This window comes from Jatropha curcas, chromosome 9 (assembly GCF_041381405.1).
Source record: "Jatropha curcas cultivar XTBG-Jc1 chromosome 9, XTBG_Jcur_1.0, whole genome shotgun sequence".
NCBI lineage: Eukaryota > Viridiplantae > Streptophyta > Magnoliopsida > Malpighiales > Euphorbiaceae > Jatropha > Jatropha curcas.
Genome location: NC_143159.1, coordinates 27,524,517 through 27,543,820, shown reverse-complemented (window position 1 = coordinate 27,543,820; position 19,304 = coordinate 27,524,517). Strand labels below are relative to the sequence as shown.

Here is a 19,304-nt window from a genome sequence, read left to right as displayed (position 1 = left end):
CAATTCGATTCTCACCGTAACAGCAGATGTATGTTTCTTCACTCTGGCATTTTGTCTGTAAGTGCTTTCTTAATGATCAGAGAATTATCAAGAACACGAAAGTTTTCTTTTCACGCTCTCTCAAACAACTTATCACAGTATGTGTTTGAGGTAGACGTCACGCTCTCTGTTTTTTTTTTCTTAACCTAAACTGTTGATTTTCTTTTTTTTTTTTATAAGGCAGAGAAAGGATATTAGAACCCTAACTGGTCCTTCTCTATTAAGTCCAATAACCATAATTTTAGACTATCTTAATTAGAACCAGCCTTTTAATTACATGAGCCACGTATAGATTATCAAATAATCTAACAGAATATCATTGAAGAAACCAGATAAGGCCTGCACAAACTGACCCCTCTCATCTCGAAACACGGTTCCAAAACCCGCCTTATCAACCCTTCAAATATAGCTGTGTCAACATTACATTTCGAGAACCCAGAAACTGGAAGAGACCATCCCATCTGCTGCACAATATCAGCACGACATGGCCTATTATCACCATCTTCGAATTCGAACCGAGCTTCTCTCCATTCTTGAAAGTAACACAGAGCCACAGGAACCATTTGACACGGATCAGAGACCGAATTCTGCCAGATAAATAAATTCTTATGGAACCAGATAAACCATGCAGCCCTGTGATACCATAATAACAGATGATCAATAGTTTCAGCTTGATCACAATAAGCACAATGTATACTAACATGAATTCTCATCCTCGATAAGCTAGACTTGGTTGGTAAGAAATCCCGACTCATCCTGTAAACACAGCTCTTAACATTAGAGGGAACTTCTAATTTCCACAAATATTTTCAGAGACGCTAGCTGCACCCCATAAGCTGTAATAGAATTATTCAAGCTAAAAGCTACATGATAGGCCGATATTATAGAATAGGTTCCCCTCCTTTCCATGTGCCAAATGATTTTGTCTTCACAATTCCTCAAACTTAAAGGGATTTTAAGAATTAGTTCATCTTCGTGTCTTTTATGATTCAATCATGTCAGAGACTGTCAACTCTTCAAAACCTTAAGATTTAATGCATAATGTTCGACAAATGTCATTTGAGGAATGAATATTGTTTTATCAAAATATATTTTATTACCAGAATTTGAAGCATGATGCATCTATTTATTTATTGGTGGATAAAATATGGATATTACATATAATTCAATCCTAACCTGATCCATGATCAAATATTTAAAATACAGTTGAATTTATAATTATTATAGAGGTGAACAAATTGAACGGTTCGACTCAATTGGCTATAAAGGATAGAAAACTTACTTGTTAACATTTTGGTAATACTTTATCCAAACTCAAAATAAGCTAAAATCATTTTCCTACAAAGAAAAAATTAGATAAATGCAGAATAAACTCATATTGAAGTTACAATATACGTTCATTCCAAACAAAAATAATCAAATTGCCTTCTAGAGGTATAATAACATCATACATTTGAAAATTTTATGTATTTTATCATTAGAAGAATCATAAATAATTTAACTTTGAATGTGAATTTTTAGAATGGCAAATTGTTCTAGCAGTCATAATGCTCTTTTTGGTTGTAAATTAGCTTCACTAAATTATGTTTTTTTTTTTTTTTTTTCTGTAGCAAACATTTCTTTTTCCTATTTTCTTGTACATCTTAATAATTAGTCTTCTCACTTACCTATCTTACATTCTTACTAGGAAAACTATTATTAAAAAAATTTAAGAGAGTGAGAAAGAGAGATGCAATCTGAAATCCTAACATTGTTAGTGGCAAAATAAAACAAAAACTTGCATTAGCAAACCCCAATCCCAATCCCAATCCCACTCCAACTTCCACCCTACAATTTTAGACTGAAAAGGAATGAAAATCTTAATTAGTGTGCATTACCAATTCCATTATCACCTTTAATTCCTTCAAATTTTGGAACAACGTAATTTGTAATCCTCTAAGTATGGATTGATCAAAAGTCTAATTAACATTCCTCATTCAGGAAACTGTGAAATCATCAGACTTTCCTCTTGATGATTTCACATCCCCATCCCCTTCACTGGGACATGAAGAGTAAAAGTCCTCTTCACCTTCTCTATCTTTCAACTCATTAATTTTCTCCACAGCCTCCTTTAAGTCCATCCTTTTCTCTACATCCCCTTCACAGCAACTCAACCCAATCTTTAATAGTTTTATTATTTCAACTTCATTATTCTTAGTTACTCTAATCTCCCTATCAAACACTTGGTTCACCCATTGCTCTTGAGGAATATTACTAACCCAACTTGCCAGATCTTCTTCTTCACTTTCTTTTCCTTGTGGCAACAAATTTGCAGGAACCTTTCCTGTTACAAGCTCAAGAATCAATATCCCAAGACTCCATACATCGGTCTTCTTGGTAATCCGACCTAGCTGCAAGAATTCAGGTGATCTATAGGCCACCATGAATTCGTGGGCATTCTCTTGGTTGATAACAGGAACAAGTCCATAGTCTGTGAGAAGAGGCTCATTGGATTGGTTGAGAAGAATATTTGTGGATTTTAGGTGCCCGTGAGCTGCTATTATACTAGGAAGCTCTTTGCACAAATAAGCAAGTCCTTTGGCTGTTCCTTTAACAATCTTTAATCTAGTTGGCCAATCCATGCTTGGTTGGCCCAAAGCCCGATAACCTAAAGGAAAAGATAAACATGAAAATGAGAGTTTTCAGCACTTAGAACCAGTGAAAAGACAAAATTAAAACCCTGAAAAAACATATATAACATACCATGAAGATGAGCATCTAAGTTTCCTTTCTCAACGTGGTCAGTTATCAAGAGCTTCTCTTCCTTCCTATAATAGTAAGCAACAAGAGGTAGTAAATTAGGATGACTCAACCTCCCTAACCTTCTCATATGTTCGTGAAAGTCTTCTTTCCCAACGTTGTTCATTTGCTTAAATCTCTTAACTACCATAACTGTTCCACTTAGAGAAGCTTTATAAGATGCTCCAAAGCAACCACTACCCAAAATCTCTGCTGAGGCTTTTAACAAGTCAGGTAAGTCAAATCGCTCCCTATCATCCCTTACAAATGTCAATAACTTTGACGTCTCAGGCCTTTTGCCATTTTCTGAAGGGTCTTGATTTTTCAAACGCTTTTTTTTCCGACGGTTTGGTCCTCGCGGTGCCTCTACTGACGCTGATGTTCGTTTCCGTCGTCGGAGGAGGATGAAGGCAGCGGCAAATATGGCTGCCAGTGCTACCACTACAACTACAGCCACAATAACTATACTTGCAACTGAAGGTTTCTTAGAGTTAGATTCAATGTGCAAGTTTGATCCAGAGTTGGAGGCGTTTGTGGAGGTCCCAACATTATCACATTTAGTTAGTGGAAGCCCACATAGTCCTTTGTTGCCTGCTCCATCAAAAAAACTAAGCATCAGTAAATTTAGTGACCTGGTGTTTATGCATAGGAAACGTTAAGAAAGAGAATAGTAATCTCTTTTCGAATAATAATTTTCTTCATTTAAAATTATTGCCAGAACATTAAGGATTTTTCAAATCATTTTTTTTTCTATTTAAGTCCATTTCATGAGATGGACTCTTGGCTCTTTCAAAATCTTTACCCCAACCTTGCTATTTCTGGTATATCATTGCTTTTTTATTCACAAGTGACTTGCATAGTATTTGACTAATGGTGCAATCCTTTACATTTTTAGTCATGAGGCCATACAATGTTAACGCCAGAAATTTAAATTAAGAGGAGCAAAGTTTAAACAAGAAGGACAAACAGTTAAGAGAGAAGGAAAAAATAATGCCGTCAAAAGTATAATAAAAAAACGTTCAAATTTGCTAGAAGATTAGTACTACTAATTAGCTATATTTAACCAATATAGGATTCTTACTAAATATGAAAAATACATTGGATCATGATTTATTTAACATCTGATTTTAATATAATAGTAATGGATGTTTGAGATAACAAATAAAAAGACAAATATACAATCATCACAAGAGTAAATAATAACTTACCAGAAAATGATGTTACGTTCATCTTACTAAGAGATGCAGGAATTGGCCCTTCCAATGCATTGTTGGAGACGTTGAACGATGAAAAGTTTTGTGCAAAATTTGGTATTTTCCCTTTAAACTTGTTTCCCTCGAACCTCAAATCGAAAAGTTTTGGCAGAGTAGCTAAGGATGAAGGAATGGCACCATTGAAATTATTGTTTGCTAGGTGCACTCTCTTTAGTTTCATCATGCCTTGAAACGATAAAGTGCCCTGGTTAGCTCAATTGATACAACAAGTGTCCCTAAATTGCAACATATATGTTAATATAAAACAACTGTAAACTGGCATACCTTCAAAAGCATTGCCTGGAATCTCCCCGGAAAAATGGTTGTTTGACAGGTAAGTTGATCTTAAAGCACGAAGTTTCTTGATCTCGGGCATGGTACCATTAAAGTTATTATTCTTGAAGCTAAGAGTTCTCAGTTCTGACAAATTCTCTAAAGGTTCAACGTCAATCTTACCTGTTAGCCCCATTCTTTCAAGTTGCAAACCCCAAACCACACCTTTGGAACAAAGAACACCATGCCAATTTGTAACGTCCCCTTTGCATGGTTTGGTCTTGTCGCTCCAATCGGCTAATGCCGAGGCATTAGATAAAGAACCCTTAAACTTAAGGAGACTCTCAAATTCTGTCAATCCTGAAGAGACAATGAAATGCATGGATATAACAGAAAAGAGAAGAAGAAACAAGGGTTTATTTCTAAAAGCCATGGTGGTGGTAATAGCGCGCACTGTTGGGGCGGCGTGCCCGCCCTTAACAGGCTGGAGCGGCAATGGGGACTATAATGCTTGTAGTCAGGTGCTCTGGGGAGTGGAGAAGAAGGTTGGGAAGGTGATGAAATTTTGATGGCATGGAAGAAGAGAGAGAGAGAGGGAGGAGAGAGAGAGAGACAGAGACAGAGAGAGGGGAAGAGAAAAGAGAATGCTAAGATTAGAAGCATGGAAAAGGAAATGGGGGTGTAAAGAGGTTGACAAAGTCTTTGCTCATTGGTGTTTTATGAGTAGAAAGTGTATTTGGAATGAGATATATTCGGTCTGCCTTTAAAATTTGATAAGCAAAAAAAATAAAAAAATAAAAATCAACAATTAAATTCTAAAATTATATGAAGATATGCACATTTATTATTGATATATTTAACCTATTTTAATATAATTTTAGAATCAAATGACTAATAAGGTTCTTTTTATATAAAGTAAGATAAAGTCAAACTTGTAACATTTAAATCTTTATAAAGATGAATAAAACTCTTGATGAATTTTATCAGCAAGTCTAATTTCTCAATTCCAATCAATAATCAAATCCGAGGAAGAAATTCTTATATGCATGAAGCCTAATTCTAGGGTTTTCATGTCCCAACATAACCCTAAATTTTCAATTAGGAGGTGATGGTTTGGTTCCTAATTGTTTAACTTTTCAATCCTAATCAGATTAGGGAAAAATTAGTTCCAGTTAAACCTTAATCCTAAATTGGAACATGCTCTAAGAGTGTCAACTTTGCATCTGAAAATACTAATCTTAAGTTATTTCCACCAATAATAAATTCCCACTCGCGCATTTCATTTCCTATTTTGCTTACTGCAAGAAGCCTTGCAATACAATTTCGTAAGACATTTAATTCAACTTAATACGGGGACTAAATTGTATAATTTTGAAATCCAAGGTCTTTCATAGTGTATTTACCAAAAATTAGGGACTACAAGGTAATTAGCTCAATAATAATTTATTCTAATTTCTGTTTTTTAAATTGCCTCATTGGCTATACTGTGAACTCCTCTTTCAGTAACGGGCATGGTAAGAGATTTCCTTTGGGCTGCCAACGCGAAACCACTTGCCACTATTGTTACTAATAGACGGCAGATTCAGAGATTTTATAGATCCTTGCAAATGCATGGGCAGATGCAAGCACAAAACAAAGTCTATGTTCACTATAATCACACTGATTCTTGCAAGTTTTTAAGATGGACCGCTAGGTATACTACCTCTATTTTTCTTTGTTAATATTTGGTTTGAGTTGTGTTAGATCATTGGGATTTAATTGTTGATATTATTATTATTTTTTTTTTGGATAGAGAGAGCTTCCAATTCATGTATGCAAGGCCTTGGGAAGAAGTCGTGGAGTTCTATTCGAATGTGGTGAATGGCCATTTATCTTTGTCGGAGTTGTTTGGAACTCAGGTGGGTTCTTTATCTTTTCTTGAATTTTAGTTGTTAGGCACTTATAATTATTGGGTTTCTTTAACCTTTGGTTTGGTTTTCGGAGGGATTATGTGAAAGGTAAATGATTTGGGGGTATTAATGTGCTTGGACTCATTAATATGAAATGAATTGTATGAACTATAGTTGCTGATAGGAAGAAAGAAAGAAAGAAAAAGGGAAAGAGAGAAAAATAGGCAATGAAGATGGGAGGATCTGTAAAGATAATGTTTTTCGTTAGCCATGCACAAATATGTATTTATACAATCTGAGAGAAATTTTCAAATTTAAATTTTTGAATTTCAATTCTTTATCCAAATGCAGCACTAGGAAATATTTGAAGGAGGTGAAGTAACCATGTTTGCCTCATGACTAAGGGCTTGTAAACCACATTCAAGGATTCCAATTATAAATTTTGAAAATATAATCACCAATCAGTAACCAAGACTATGATTTAGTGGTTGTTTTTTTGAATATTCACTTGTTTTTGTTAAATTTTAAGTTTAATTGCTTCTGAATTGCTAATCAGTCTTTCTTTTCAATTAATTTGCAACAACCAATAAACTTGAAAAAAAGTAATAAGATCTGGAAAATAATAGGACAAAAAAGAAAATCAAGAGAATGGTTGAAGTAAAAACCACTAATTGTTATGCTTACTCGGTCAAGGATGCAAAGCATTCTTTTTAAGAGATGTTCATTGAAGCGAACCATTGCCATTATAGAGTCTTTGATTATTAACATGTTCGAAATGTGATTGTTGGTACTTTGGTTGGTTTGACTTGCATTCAAACAGTTAGGCACTGAATGTGTGCTTTTCTCTTGTGGGTTAAACTTTGTGGGCACTATCAGATCACCTTACATTGTTATTCAAATATAATGATGTTCTTTTATATTAGTTAGCATTTATGTGTATGTTTTCTCTCTGAAACAAAACTGGGTTGGGACATAGAAAGCACAAAGTACAGTGGAAATCTTAAGTGACTTCTTTGTATAAAATTCAGCAATGTTGTTGTCCATAAAATAAAATAGAATCATTTCAAAGAATAAGACCCCTGTTAATTTTACCACTATGTATGTTCAAATTGATTAATTGCTATATGTTATATGATATTTTCATTTTTTTTATTTAATCATTTTATCATATATGGTATTCTCATCTGTTATATTTATTCTAGATAATTTCATCAACAGATACATTTTGCTCATGATAATGCTAAAATTCAAGACTCTTTCGTCGAAAGTAAATTAGAGGATTTTTCAGATAAAGATAAATTTGGGAGGTGGGCAAGAGTAACATTCAAGATAGTTCTTTCATATCATGGGGCATCGTTTGATGGGTGGCAGAAACAGCCTGGTTTGAACACTGTTCAGGGGTAATTTATTTCCTGTCAACTTGTAGTTTGGTCATGCATACTTTGAGATAGATAGATCTCGCTCTGTTGTTCTTTTGCAGCCATTTGACTTAGTTGCTCTTAGGTTTCTGATACAAAGGCATTGATCCTCAAAGGAAATAACAATCTTATTTTTCTTAGTTCATAGTTTCTTCATTTTATTTCTTTTTCTGTGTCTGTTGCTTCAAAATATTGTAAAGCATATTTAAGACATGGAAAATTTGCTCTAATTTAATACAATAAATTAGTTTTCTTCTTTAGAGAGAAACCCTTTATTTTACTTTGCAAATTAATTGAGTGTTCTTGAATTACTTCTTTACTTTTTACAGCTTAGTAGAAAGATCGCTTGGAACATTTGTTGATGAGAAGAAATCTCAACAGCTGAAAGACAAGTGTAAACCCCTGGAAGGTTGTGCTGTTGTAGCAGGGCGCACAGACAAAGGTGTCTCAGCTTTTCAACAAATTTGTTCATTCTGTAAGTGATTGCCTTGTTTCCCCTCATGTCTTTTATTTATATTTAACTTCTTTCAGTTGTAATCAATTAATTTGTGCATGTTCTTCATATGATATTTTACCATTTTAATTCTTTACTGACTGTCTGAGTAAATTTTAGTGTAATATGTTTTTTGAAACTTTTTTTATCAAGTGACTTGAATTTTTGATTTTTTTATGTCTTCTGGAATTTCTAATATTTTCTAATGATGATTGCCATTTGTTTCTTTATGACCTGCTAATTTCATGTTCAATTCAAAGATCCAAAACACATATTACTCATGATGAAGTATTCTTGGTATAATTGGCTTTTTAAAATTGAAAATGGTGTTGAACAATATTGGTCCCAACTATTCTTTAATGGATGCTGTCAAAGATGTGGTACATTGTGACCTACATTATGATTTTGTCATAAGATGAACCAGCATATTCTAAAAAGTATTTCATTTGTTATTGACCATGATGTTATTATTGTTGTGTCTCTGTTATTGACTTTTCAATTTTCAAGAAAGATTAACTTTTGGAGGTAAATTCAACCAATTTAATTCCTTTTCTAATTTGATGGTAACTGTGTTTCCGTGCTCCTGCAAAAGTAAGTTTAATTTGCTGTGGTTTTTTTTTTTTTTTTTTGCCTTAGTATGTATGTGCCTTATCTTCCATTTACTGTTGTAGATATCTCTTCATCCTTTGAACATATTATACAATTTAACTATTTTGGTCATGGCAATATAAAGATAATATTAAAATGAAACTTCTTATATTTAATTTTAAGCTTCCAAGACATATGTTCAAAATGAACAGCACAAAAAAAAAAAGTGTAATTATCTTTTCTGTGTGACTGGAGAAAGTAGCAAATTCTAACATCAATAGCTTTATGTTGATGGTCAGTATGGCTCCACTGCTGGTTCTGTAGTCCAACTAAATCCAATAGCAGTATTTGAGGCATTGATCTCCCCCTATCATTTCTCCTTCCTTAAAACAGGGAAGACATCTGGGGTTCCTTTCATTATAATGTAGATGACAGTCATGAATGTGATTTGCTAATTTTAAACTTTAAAACTTGAAGACAAGTGTTTTTCCAAATTGGAAAGAACAATACAGATTAATTATATATTAGGAATCTTCAAAGGGCTTCAGATTTTGGATTTTTTTTTAAATTTATTTATGTGAACATAAGATTTGGAATTGATTAATTTGAATTGGATTACTAGGCTTTGGGATCTGAGTTGTTAAGTGATTTTCAGTTTTCTAATTTGGCATTAAATCTAACTTGCGTCATCCCGTCAATTAGTTGCCGGCTTGCATTTATTAGTATAAATTCCTAAAATTCTAAAGCTTTATATAAGGATTTCCTGTGACAATTTCAGCTTTATGTGTATTTCTCTCCAATCACTTAGAAGGATTAGCTTTTTTGTAGATTTGTTTGACAAGGTGCATTGCTCTGACACTGTTTCTCATCTTAAATCCCATTATAAATATTCTATTCTGTTCTCCTGGGCTATCTCACATCTCAAAGAATCTATTGAAGTTTCAAAAAAATTAGAACATCATAGAGAAAGAGAAAAGTGGAGCATAATTTTTAATATGAACTGTATTATGCTTTTGTCTATTTTTTTGATGAATCACTAAATTTAGTTCTTCAATAGATATTTCTTTTAAATAATCCTTTTCGTCTCTTAATTTCTCTTTTCTCAATGTGGATTTTTCTATTCCAAACGTAGTATTTGTTCCTCCTGGGCCATGGGGAATAGATATCATATGATCAAAGTAGCCATGTTCGTAAAGTTTCCAAATTCTGTAAAAATTTAATGATGGGATGTCTACTTGATGCTAATTTTTTTAAGGGAAGGTGAATCAACTTGTTTTGCAGAACATGCATACAAAATTAACAAAAAGGTTATTGATTAAATTTTTTAAGGGGATTTATGTAGGTTTTACCGTCACTTGGATACTTTATTGGTTGGATTTAATTTTATCATATGTCCAGATACATGGAGAAAGGATGTTAGACCTCACGAAATAGAAGATGCCATCAACAGTTCAGCGCCCGGAAAACTTAGAGTTGTATCTGTTTCTGAGGTATCAAGTGCTTCAAACTTTTGAATGCCAGATTTTGTTGATAACTTTAGAAAACTGGGTTTAGTGAATGGCCAATTTTGCATGCTAATGAGATACGAACTTGTTATAGGTTTCACGTGCTTTCCATCCTAATTTTTCTGCCAAATGGAGACGGTATCTATATATCTTTCCACTAAATGATGGAGAAAATGGGGAGGATGTTGAAAATTTTAGTTCTCATGACAAATATGATGAGCAAAGACCTGGGAGTGGTGAACTCACCAGTAAGGAGAAACTTGATGAATCATTTATTATTGACAAGGATGAGCCTGAAGGTACAATAAAACCTAGGACATTCAGTGTATGCAGGGTTAACCAGCTTTTACAACAGCTAGAAGGAAAGTTACTGTCCTACAAAATATTTGCACGAGACACAAAAGCTTCAAGAAATGAGTAAGTATTTACTGGAAGCAGGCATTTTCTCTGCTTGCATTGCTATAGCATTTATCAGTAGTTGTGCTGTTTGGATTAAATTCAGTCAAAATTTTCTGTCAATAGCATTTAATATTAGCTTCATGTATATTCATCTTAAAATATTGTTAGATATCATCTTTAAAAAGAAATCCTTAAATCTATGTTCGGTCTACAAAATTATGTAGTAAAAATTTCTTGCATGTCTATGAACTCGTAAGTGCAGAATATACACCATCGTATGCATTGTCAGAATTCTCAAGAATCGTCAGCAACTACCAATAAAAGTTGTTTAAAGAAATGTTAACCTGTCCTCTCAATTTGGAGTTGTATGTTTTGCTCCATAGTTTCAAATGTAATTTCACTTGTGTAATGACTCCAATAACCTACCTAGTACTTGTGCAGTTGTTCCTCTTAATTGTACATGGCAAAAGAATATAATTTTTACATTATCTAACACTGTCATATTGTCATGAATTGGCAACTATGCAGTTACACCCCTTGTTCTTTTATGGCAGAAAGTGCTCCAAATCCACTACTTTGTATTTACTCTGGCTCCTTATAATTTGACTCAAGAACTGAATGTATATGCTACTTTACTGAATTTGTTATGTTGCTTGTGGGGTCTAAGCTTTTATTTGTTTTTCTCTGTGTCCCCATCCTACCTATATTTCATTAAAAACCAACAGCAGGTAAAGTGGGAGGTTGTTGTGGTATTAAGTCGCTTATTTATCTTGGAACAATATAATTTTCAACCAATTTAACCTGATATTCGTTTATTGATGAAATGTTTCACCAGTTCATTTCAACACTCTGGGTTGCTTTGGACATTTGCATTTCACTGATTTGGCCTGTAACAACTGCTGAAATTTGCTTTCTTTCAATGTTTGCGATCCTTCAATTTGATAGCCAGTGGTATCTATCTTTCTGTTTCAGAGGTCCACCAACAGAGTGCTTCATTTATCATGCTCGGGCAACGGAAATGAGATTACCATGTTCTGTAAATCTTTCTGTCCTTGAAAATTCGTATTCTTGTTTTTCCTGTTGTACAATTTACATGGTTTGACTTGAAGTTGTCCTTTGGAGTCCAATATGCATGTGGTACTTTTTGGCATGCATTTATCTGCGTCCATGTATGGTCCTTGTATGTTCTTTTAGTTATCTATGGCTTTCTGTGGACTGTATCTTCAATTGCCGTGGATTATGCTTCTTTGTGATGCCTTATAAGTATGATGTGTCTTTATCAGCAACAGAAGAAATTTGTTAAATCTAAACAATGAAACAAACTCCTATAGTAAAAGCACCTGAGGAAAAAATAGCATATTTTGCAGCCCCTACTCATAGAGACTGAAATCATCCAAAATAGAAAATAAAAGCACTAACAAATTAATCTCTCGATATGAGACAGAGTACAGAAGTTTTTCAGTATAGAGAATACAAGGAGTCTGATTCTTTGTCTAATGTTTTGGTTTGCATGGTAAAGTAAAATAACCATGGGAAAAGGTCTACACTTTTTTTTGCCTTATAGTAAGTTCCTGCAAACAGCAAGTTGAAACAAAAACTAGGTTAACTTGAACTAATCAGATCATTTTGGTTTTTACATTTATAAATTTGTTGTTTTCTGTTTGATTTTGGCTTTTCCATTTCAAAATCAACTTTTAACAGAGTAATCCCATCCTCTATTGAGGCGATCAAAGTTAGCTTGATTTATCAGAAATGGTGTATTTACCTATATGATTGCAATCTGCCGCTGTTACTAATAGCACTGCTATTCCTGTAGGATCACGGGCAAGGAAGAAAAGTTATTTGTATTGAGCTGGTTGCTAATCGGTTTCTACGCAAGGTCTTTTACTTGACTTATATATTGTAAAGTATATCAGCATGAATGTATTCTCTCATGACATCAGAAGATTTCTATTTGGCAAATTGGAAGTGAACTTTACATGTGGAACAGTTCACTGTTAGCATTTCTGATGGAATGATTTTGGAATTTTTGTGCAGTTAATGTGTATGGGGAGCAGCCTTCTATATTTTTTAGTTAAAAATTGATGACAAATTTTTTATGCTTCTTCATAGTCACTTTTTCTCTCAATTGATCATAGCAACTGCCATTGTCTACTGTTTTGGGGTTTTTGTATTTGCTGTCGTCATTTTGGGTGATTTTTTTGTGACAGATGGTCCGAGTTCTTGTGGCAACATCAATAAGGGAAGCGGCTGCAGGTGCAGAAGATGATGCACTGCTAAAGCTGATGGATGCTTCATGTAGACGTGCCAGTGCTCCTCCGGCACCCCCAGATGGGCTTTGTCTTGTTGATGTAGGGTATACCGAATTCGATCCCCAAAGCTGCATTATCCCATGAAGTGTATTCTATGCTAGAGGTTAAAACCTTCCACTGCTTATTGCACTAATACTCTTTTTGCACTGCTTATACCTGTCATATCCATTGTGCAAATTCCTCCTATGTGCTCTTGCAAAATGTACTGACAAAAAAAATTAAAGTTACCTTACGTAATTGACAGAAAATTAATTTTATTATACTACACAACTTAATTGAAGTTTTGGATTTATTTGTCATTAACCTTTTTTAGTTCATGAGTGAAAGACGCCATGAGTAACTGTTATTTTCTTTCTGTGATATTGCAGACAAGTTCGCTGTTGCGTGCTTTCTAGAGGCGCTTGAAGCTTCGGTTTCCAGAGTTTCTAAGGAATCATGACAAGATGACGAGGATTTAACATCTCAATCTTGTGGTCGAAATGATCTCATGGATGAAAGCAGTTAGTAGTGGCAGTTTGCTGCAAATCCTGTTGTGTCTTTCCTATATTTATTATAGAAGTAGATACTTTCTGCCTGATTTTTTTTTTTTTTTTTCCATTACTATTTTTGGAAAAATTTATGCCTCAGTGGAAGATAAAACAGTAAGAAGAAAAGGAAAAAGTTATTTTTCTCTCTTTAAATTTCTCACTGATGTCATTGAACAATGACTTCTCTCTTCTTTTTTTTTTTTTTTTTTTTTTTTTTTGCTTTTTCTTTTTTTTTTACAAGTATTTTGCAGTTCTCAAATCATTGTATTAAATCATATTGTTGCATTATTCTGTTTAATAGTTTTTACAGCGTGGGGGTGACTTTAGCAAGAAAAGATAAAGAGTGATAAAGGCACAATCTACATTCAAAAAATGATCAAAGAGTTGCTGTTTTTGATTTACATGGATTTCTACATTTTATCAATTAAAATATTAATTTTACACCAGCAGATGCATATATAAATCCTTGAATTTTACATTCTTAGAAATCCAAAGTTCCATACTACCACTTAATGCATAGTGCAAATTACTTGCACACCAAGTGTATAAATGATCCGACAATAGATTTAAGTATAAATCTCCCTCCTCCAATGCTCAAAAAAAGATAACAAATTATTTTTTTCGAGAAAAAAGATAAATTCTTCTTATTATGATTCCATTTTGTATACATGGGATGTTTGCACGAGACATTCAATTTAAGATAACAAGACATGGTTGAGATATTCACCAAGAGCCCAAATAGGAAAGATATTCCTATAATTGGAGTAACTAATCATACAATTCTTGTTAAAAACTCCAATGATTTCCTACAAAAAAATTATAAACACACAATAATCAATAATATATAAATAAATCTATACATCACTCCATATAGCAAAAAGTTCTCTTTGAAATTCACCTGTTGTGGAAAATCTCCAGTTTCCACCAGTGAATTAATTATCACTTTTGCTGCACCATGCAAAGGCTTTGGGTCTCTTTTGGCCTATATAATATAGTAGCTTGGATTTTTTTATTTCTTTCCTATATTATATATAATTTACCTAAACTATATATATATATATATATATATATATACAGATTCATACCTGGCCAGCTTCAATAAGAGCTAACATTGCCCATCCAGTATTCACAAGATGTGATTTGCAACTTCCTAAATTCGTATATACCTATTGTAGAAGATTGAAATAAATAAATAAATATTTAACCATCAAACAGGAAGCGGTATTCTTGCTGCATAGTCTGCATTGTTCTTCGGATGCATTCAGCCTCCTTTGAATAAAAAAAGAAAAAAAGAAAAGGCTTGCCTTATCTTGACTTGAACGATAGCTTTCTCCCCATCCACCAGAAGCAAGTTGTTTAGAAAGCAAGAAATCACAAGCTTTTCTAATGCAGTTGCTATTGCTGTAGTTTCTTCCAGCAGCCACTAACCCTTTAATTCCAAACCATGTTCCATATGTGAAGCAAACTCCCCATGACCCATACCTAAATTAATATTCATGTTAAAGTTCTCAAACATATTAACATTAAAACACTAATTTTGTCCTAAAAAAATTTACTTACCATGACCCATCAGGTCTTTGTTTGCTCTCAATAAACTCCACTGCCTTCAGAATGCATGCTTCTATTTCCTTTTTTCTGTGCCCTGGATATTGTCTCATGAAGGATTTCAGGCCTTGAATTGCTGCTGAGGTACATTCCACATACCTATATATATATAAATATCCAAATAGACCTTTAAATAAATTCTTATAAGGAGCATCAGAATTGTATATTTATGTTGCAATTATCACTAATTTGTTCATCTTACTGGTAATCTATCATGATATCTCCAAAAGTTTCAGCTGGATTAATCAGCTGCAATTAAGAATTAATTTGAACAAAGTTATCACTTTAATCTTTGTAAATCCAATGGAATAGACAAAATTTAATGGTTTACCTCTAACCATGCATGTGACCTTGTGAGCTCATATGATGCAAAACCTCCATTCTTGTTCTGTAATATATATACATGCATGTATGACCACATCATAGCACAAATACGAATCCAATAGTAAGCTGGTCATATTTAAATTTCAGGAAAAACAGTAAACCTGTAGAGATAATATGAAGTTAACAGCATCAAATAACCGATCTGCTGGTATTGCTTCTCCCACAACATCTGCTGGCATCTGGGACAGTAAGATTGCTGTCTGCAAGCGAGACCAAACCAACTTTTAACCAATTCTTACAATAAAAAAAATTATACTAACTAATTTTCTAGCCATCACAGTTACTTTTTTAAAATGTTAAAAGAAAAAATATTACCTTTAAAGCTTCTGCTGTACAATCTGATACTGGCCAGCCATTATCTGGGGTGGAGAAAGGCCATGCTCCCTTTGAAATATGCCTATACCATTTCCTCAAATCACCATTGCTGTTTCTCTCAACCTCAATTAACCCAAAGGACAAACACCTCCAATATCTTAGTATTGATGTGCATTAGTTAATTTTATGTAATTATCCCAAAAATAAGGCTTAAAAGTTGAATAGGTGGTACTTGTGAATTCTTTATGAAATTGTGTGCTTTCTTCAACATTGGTCCATATTCCTGAGCAAGGTTGGTAGCAAGGATTGCTTGAACAGCAAAAGTAACATCCCATAATTGAGAACCATTGTATCCCTGTTTATTCAATTCACCACCATTATTACCTTCTCATATAATGTTCAGTAATAATAATAATAATAAAATTCCACTTTTAGGCTACATTTGAATTGCTTTAAAAATTGAAATATATTCAATCTATGGAACTATATTTCATTTTCTTGTTTAATGTATATATGTATATAACTAATTAACTTCCATAATATATATATATTGCCTTTGAATAATATGAATTAAGGTGAAAATGACATATTATTATATACCTCTTCAAATTATTATTTTTTCAATGATTTCAAATATCCTAAACATCATTGTTGTATTCAATTTATCTGGTGCTAATAATTTTAAAACATTGTCGTATTAATTGGTAGTTGGTAGTGGTTGTTGATTGCTGTTGAATATATTTTCACATATAATTTTTTTAATTTTTTAAGGTAAATATAAATATTTTTTTATTTTGGTACATGATATAAAATAAAAAATATTAACTAAGTTTTTAAAATAATATATTTAATAAAAAAAATAAAAGAGGGATGACAATCCAAGAAGAATGTTAGATTTGAATATAACTACTACCTGCATTTTCATGCCATCTTCTGCTATCCACAAATAATCTTTGATTCTAGGTAGGTGACATTTGAATGCTTCTGAATATGGGTCCTCCACCCAACAGCAAAGCATGTTTAGAACCTATATATATAATATCCAATATAATATATGTTTTGATATTACCAAAAGCAATTAAATATAAATTTTGGGATTTGAATTAATTAAAATAGTTAGTTATTACTTAATTAAACATAAAAATACCTTATTTACAGGGGCAAGGCAGACATATTGAGTGTTTTCATCCTCATAATGAATATGGTTCATCACAGTTTTTAGGGCCAGTGGTCTTAGCCTAGAAAAGGGCCATGTAGCAAGAAGGGGCTCCCCAATCTTGTAAAGAAAATCCCATAACATGTCTTGGATAAGCGGATGGGGGTAGTACAAGTCCTCCTGCCAATTTTAAGTTATTCATAACTACTTTTTTTAGCTAATCGGTTCGGTTGTAGTAGGATTGATTTTTTCATTAACGTAGAAAATAAGAAACCTCGAGTTTGATTTTTCTCGATCACAAAGTTTTCAATAATTTGATATTTTTTTTATTATTTAGGTTTAAAATGATACTGCGTAATTAAGCTTTTCGGGATTTTATACTTGAAAGTTGAAATATATACCTTGGCGCAAAGGTTTCTTGTTGTGTCCCAAAGAATTTGGTGATAGGGAATGGGATAGAGCTCTCTTCTAAGGGACAAAACAAGGGAATTAATGGGACCCACAAATTTCTTTCCATACAGATACGACATTGGCAGATATATCATCCGACTGTGACACCATAGACGTCCTGCAATGCAAGATTTATATATTCATATAGATACAACTGTGACTCTTCTTTTCTTATATATATACTGATTAGTGATTACGTACCTGGGTGTATAGGAACCAAGTAGGGAAGAAGCCATATCTCTGGGAGCAGTGGATTATTACCACTCCACTCATATACTCCAAGAACCTTAAATAACAAAAGAAATATAAAAAAAAAATTAAAAAAGAATATCATTATCATTATCTAATATGATAATTATAAACTTATAATCAATATATACATATTTACTCCCTTTCGAAAAAAAATATATGCATATAAACCAAGACTGGACCACTTTTAAACCAATAATAATTAAATTATTAATTAATTAATTATTCTTGTTAGGGCAATAATTATGTGAAAACGATAATCGATGATGATAACATGCAATTATTTATATTTATATTTATATATATAATAAACAGTTCTTACAGAAAGCCACATTTTGCCCCAAGATGGAATATAAGTGAGGCCACCATGATCATGAATCCATTTCCTAGCTTTGTCCATGGCGCCATCCCCACCGTCCATTCCTTCCCCAAGCAATCTGAGTGTAACATAAGAAAGAGCAGTGCAAAACATGGTGCTGTTTCCTTCTATGTGTAATCCCCATCCTCCATCTTCATTCTGCATGCAGTTTATTAATATATTAATAAAATAAGTTTTTCTTAATTGTGGATTGTTTGGGAATAGGAATAAATAAATACCTGGTGGTTATAAAGATAACGTCGGATTTCTTGTCTATGGGGGTAGGGCAGAATGACATTCAGGGACCCTGTCACATATAAACTTATCACCTGCAAAACCAACCAACCAATCATTCCTCTAAACAAATTTTTTTTTTCTCAATCTTATTGTAATACCTTGTTTTTTCCTTCGTCTTCTCTTAGGCCATTTTAAGAAAAGACATCTTCTCATTATTAATATTTTTTTTTTTTTTGACAGGAGTAGAAATATTATTTTGGTAGTAACTAAATAATATACAATTAAAATTAATATTATTTTCTAATTTAATAGAAAAATAATTAGTTTTTGAAGCATAATTTTAAGAGTATTAGCAAATAAAGTTGAATTGGTAACTTACCAAACCTGGTAGAAGAAACAAAGGGCCACCATAATCACTAGGCCAAAATCCATCTTCAACTTGCAGAGTTGAATAGAAATTGAGGGCTCTTCTCAACGTTGAAAGCACCACTTCTTCACTTATTTCTTCTTCATTCTTCACTTTCATCACTGCTTGCTTTATCTTATTTGGACATGGATTCTCCTTTGCAAACTATTATATTTTTCCAATACGAAACGCATAATTATTAGTATGGAAATACTCGTAGAAAAAAATTAAGCATATGATCTCACCTGAAGTCTCATTAGCAGATCAGAACTTTGTTTGATTTGAAATTTGTTGTTTGTAAACTCATTTCGAAGTTTATCGATTTGTGCTTGCTCTTCAGGAGTTCCAAGATAATGATCAAATTCCCAAAATTGTCTACCAATATTATTATTAACACTTTTAAGCGAACCCTCGTTTCCTTCTGAAACCTTCAGCTTCCACATTCTTTTCTACTTCAAACAACACTTCCAAAACCTGCAAAGAGATATACATCATGTTTTTACATTTTCTTAGTTAAGCATAACAGTGATAATTATAAAGCAATTAGGGAATAAATAAATGAAATAAGGTAATTAGAAAAGGGAAATTCTTACTAGTTGAGAATTTTGTTATCTGTATATATTTATATATTAGGAGGAGAAAAGAAAGGAAGAAGAGCATGAAAGATGAT

General features: G+C 32.9%; 3 protein-coding genes across 6 annotated transcripts; 1 reads left to right on the top strand and 2 right to left on the bottom strand.

The window, feature by feature from the left end:
• Positions 1-1,763: 1,763 nt before the first annotated feature.
• On the bottom strand, positions 1,764-4,975 carry LOC105643708 (pollen receptor-like kinase 1). Its single transcript, XM_012228901.4, has 4 exons — positions 4,356-4,975; positions 4,026-4,256; positions 2,782-3,408; positions 1,764-2,686 (listed from the first exon to the last, which is right to left on the bottom strand). The coding sequence occupies exons 1-4, from the start codon at positions 4,774-4,776 to the stop codon at positions 2,016-2,018; spliced, it is 1,950 nt and encodes a 649-aa protein (XP_012084291.1). The 5' UTR covers positions 4,777-4,975; the 3' UTR covers positions 1,764-2,015.
• Positions 4,976-5,830: 855 nt separating this feature from the next.
• Positions 5,831-13,627, top strand: LOC105643709 (Pseudouridine synthase family protein). 2 transcript variants are annotated; one of them, XM_012228902.3, is made up of 10 exons: positions 5,831-6,036; positions 6,136-6,241; positions 7,451-7,632; positions 7,980-8,125; positions 10,130-10,221; positions 10,331-10,653; positions 11,608-11,671; positions 12,452-12,514; positions 12,846-13,050; positions 13,316-13,627. In XM_012228902.3, the coding sequence occupies exons 1-9, from the start codon at positions 5,855-5,857 to the stop codon at positions 13,029-13,031; spliced, it is 1,344 nt and encodes a 447-aa protein (XP_012084292.1). In that variant the 5' UTR covers positions 5,831-5,854; the 3' UTR covers positions 13,032-13,050; positions 13,316-13,627. The 2 variants fall into 2 exon arrangements, with proteins under 2 accessions (XP_012084292.1, XP_089582233.1); XM_089726107.1 differs by lacking the exons at positions 11,608-11,671; positions 13,316-13,627 and having other exon boundaries at positions 12,846-13,019.
• A 264-nt stretch (positions 13,628-13,891) lies between these two features.
• On the bottom strand, positions 13,892-19,304 carry LOC149493941 (cycloartenol synthase-like). Of its 3 annotated transcripts, XM_089726104.1 has the most exons (19): positions 19,228-19,304; positions 18,880-19,108; positions 18,608-18,799; positions 18,231-18,320; positions 17,956-18,150; positions 17,586-17,670; positions 17,336-17,502; positions 16,926-17,114; positions 16,692-16,805; positions 16,011-16,133; positions 15,779-15,901; positions 15,565-15,663; positions 15,411-15,467; positions 15,282-15,328; positions 15,035-15,178; positions 14,779-14,956; positions 14,560-14,640; positions 14,373-14,456; positions 13,892-14,280 (listed from the first exon to the last, which is right to left on the bottom strand). In XM_089726104.1, the coding sequence occupies exons 2-19, from the start codon at positions 19,075-19,077 to the stop codon at positions 14,170-14,172; spliced, it is 2,277 nt and encodes a 758-aa protein (XP_089582230.1). In that variant the 5' UTR covers positions 19,078-19,108; positions 19,228-19,304; the 3' UTR covers positions 13,892-14,169. The 3 variants fall into 3 exon arrangements, with proteins under 3 accessions (XP_089582230.1, XP_089582231.1, XP_089582232.1); XM_089726105.1 differs by lacking the exon at positions 16,926-17,114 and having other exon boundaries at positions 13,893-14,280; XM_089726106.1 differs by lacking the exons at positions 16,692-16,805; positions 16,926-17,114 and having other exon boundaries at positions 13,894-14,280.

Excerpts from the sequence above, each read along its gene's own strand:
- LOC105643708 (XM_012228901.4), bottom strand. The coding sequence starts at position 4,776 with ATGGCTTTTAGAAATAAACCCTTGTTTCTTCTTCTCTTTTCTGTTATA. Across the intron at positions 3,409-4,025 it reads GAACGTAACATCATTTTCTG|GCAACAAAGGACTATGTGGG; the intron begins GTAAGTTATTAT and ends TTGATGGAGCAG. Across the intron at positions 2,687-2,781 it reads CTTAGATGCTCATCTTCATG|GTTATCGGGCTTTGGGCCAA; the intron begins GTATGTTATATA and ends CTTTTCCTTTAG.
- LOC105643709 (XM_012228902.3), top strand. The coding sequence starts at position 5,855 with ATGGTAAGAGATTTCCTTTGGGCTGCCAACGCGAAACCACTTGCCACT. Across the intron at positions 6,037-6,135 it reads TTTTTAAGATGGACCGCTAG|AGAGAGCTTCCAATTCATGT; the intron begins GTATACTACCTC and ends TTTTTTGGATAG. Across the intron at positions 8,126-10,129 it reads TCAACAAATTTGTTCATTCT|ATACATGGAGAAAGGATGTT; the intron begins GTAAGTGATTGC and ends TCATATGTCCAG.
- LOC149493941 (XM_089726104.1), bottom strand. The coding sequence starts at position 19,077 with ATGTGGAAGCTGAAGGTTTCAGAAGGAAACGAGGGTTCGCTTAAAAGT. Across the intron at positions 16,134-16,691 it reads AAGATGGCATGAAAATGCAG|GGATACAATGGTTCTCAATT; the intron begins GTAGTAGTTATA and ends TTGAATAAACAG. Across the intron at positions 14,957-15,034 it reads CAAAGACCTGATGGGTCATG|GTATGGGTCATGGGGAGTTT; the intron begins GTAAGTAAATTT and ends ATATTAATTTAG.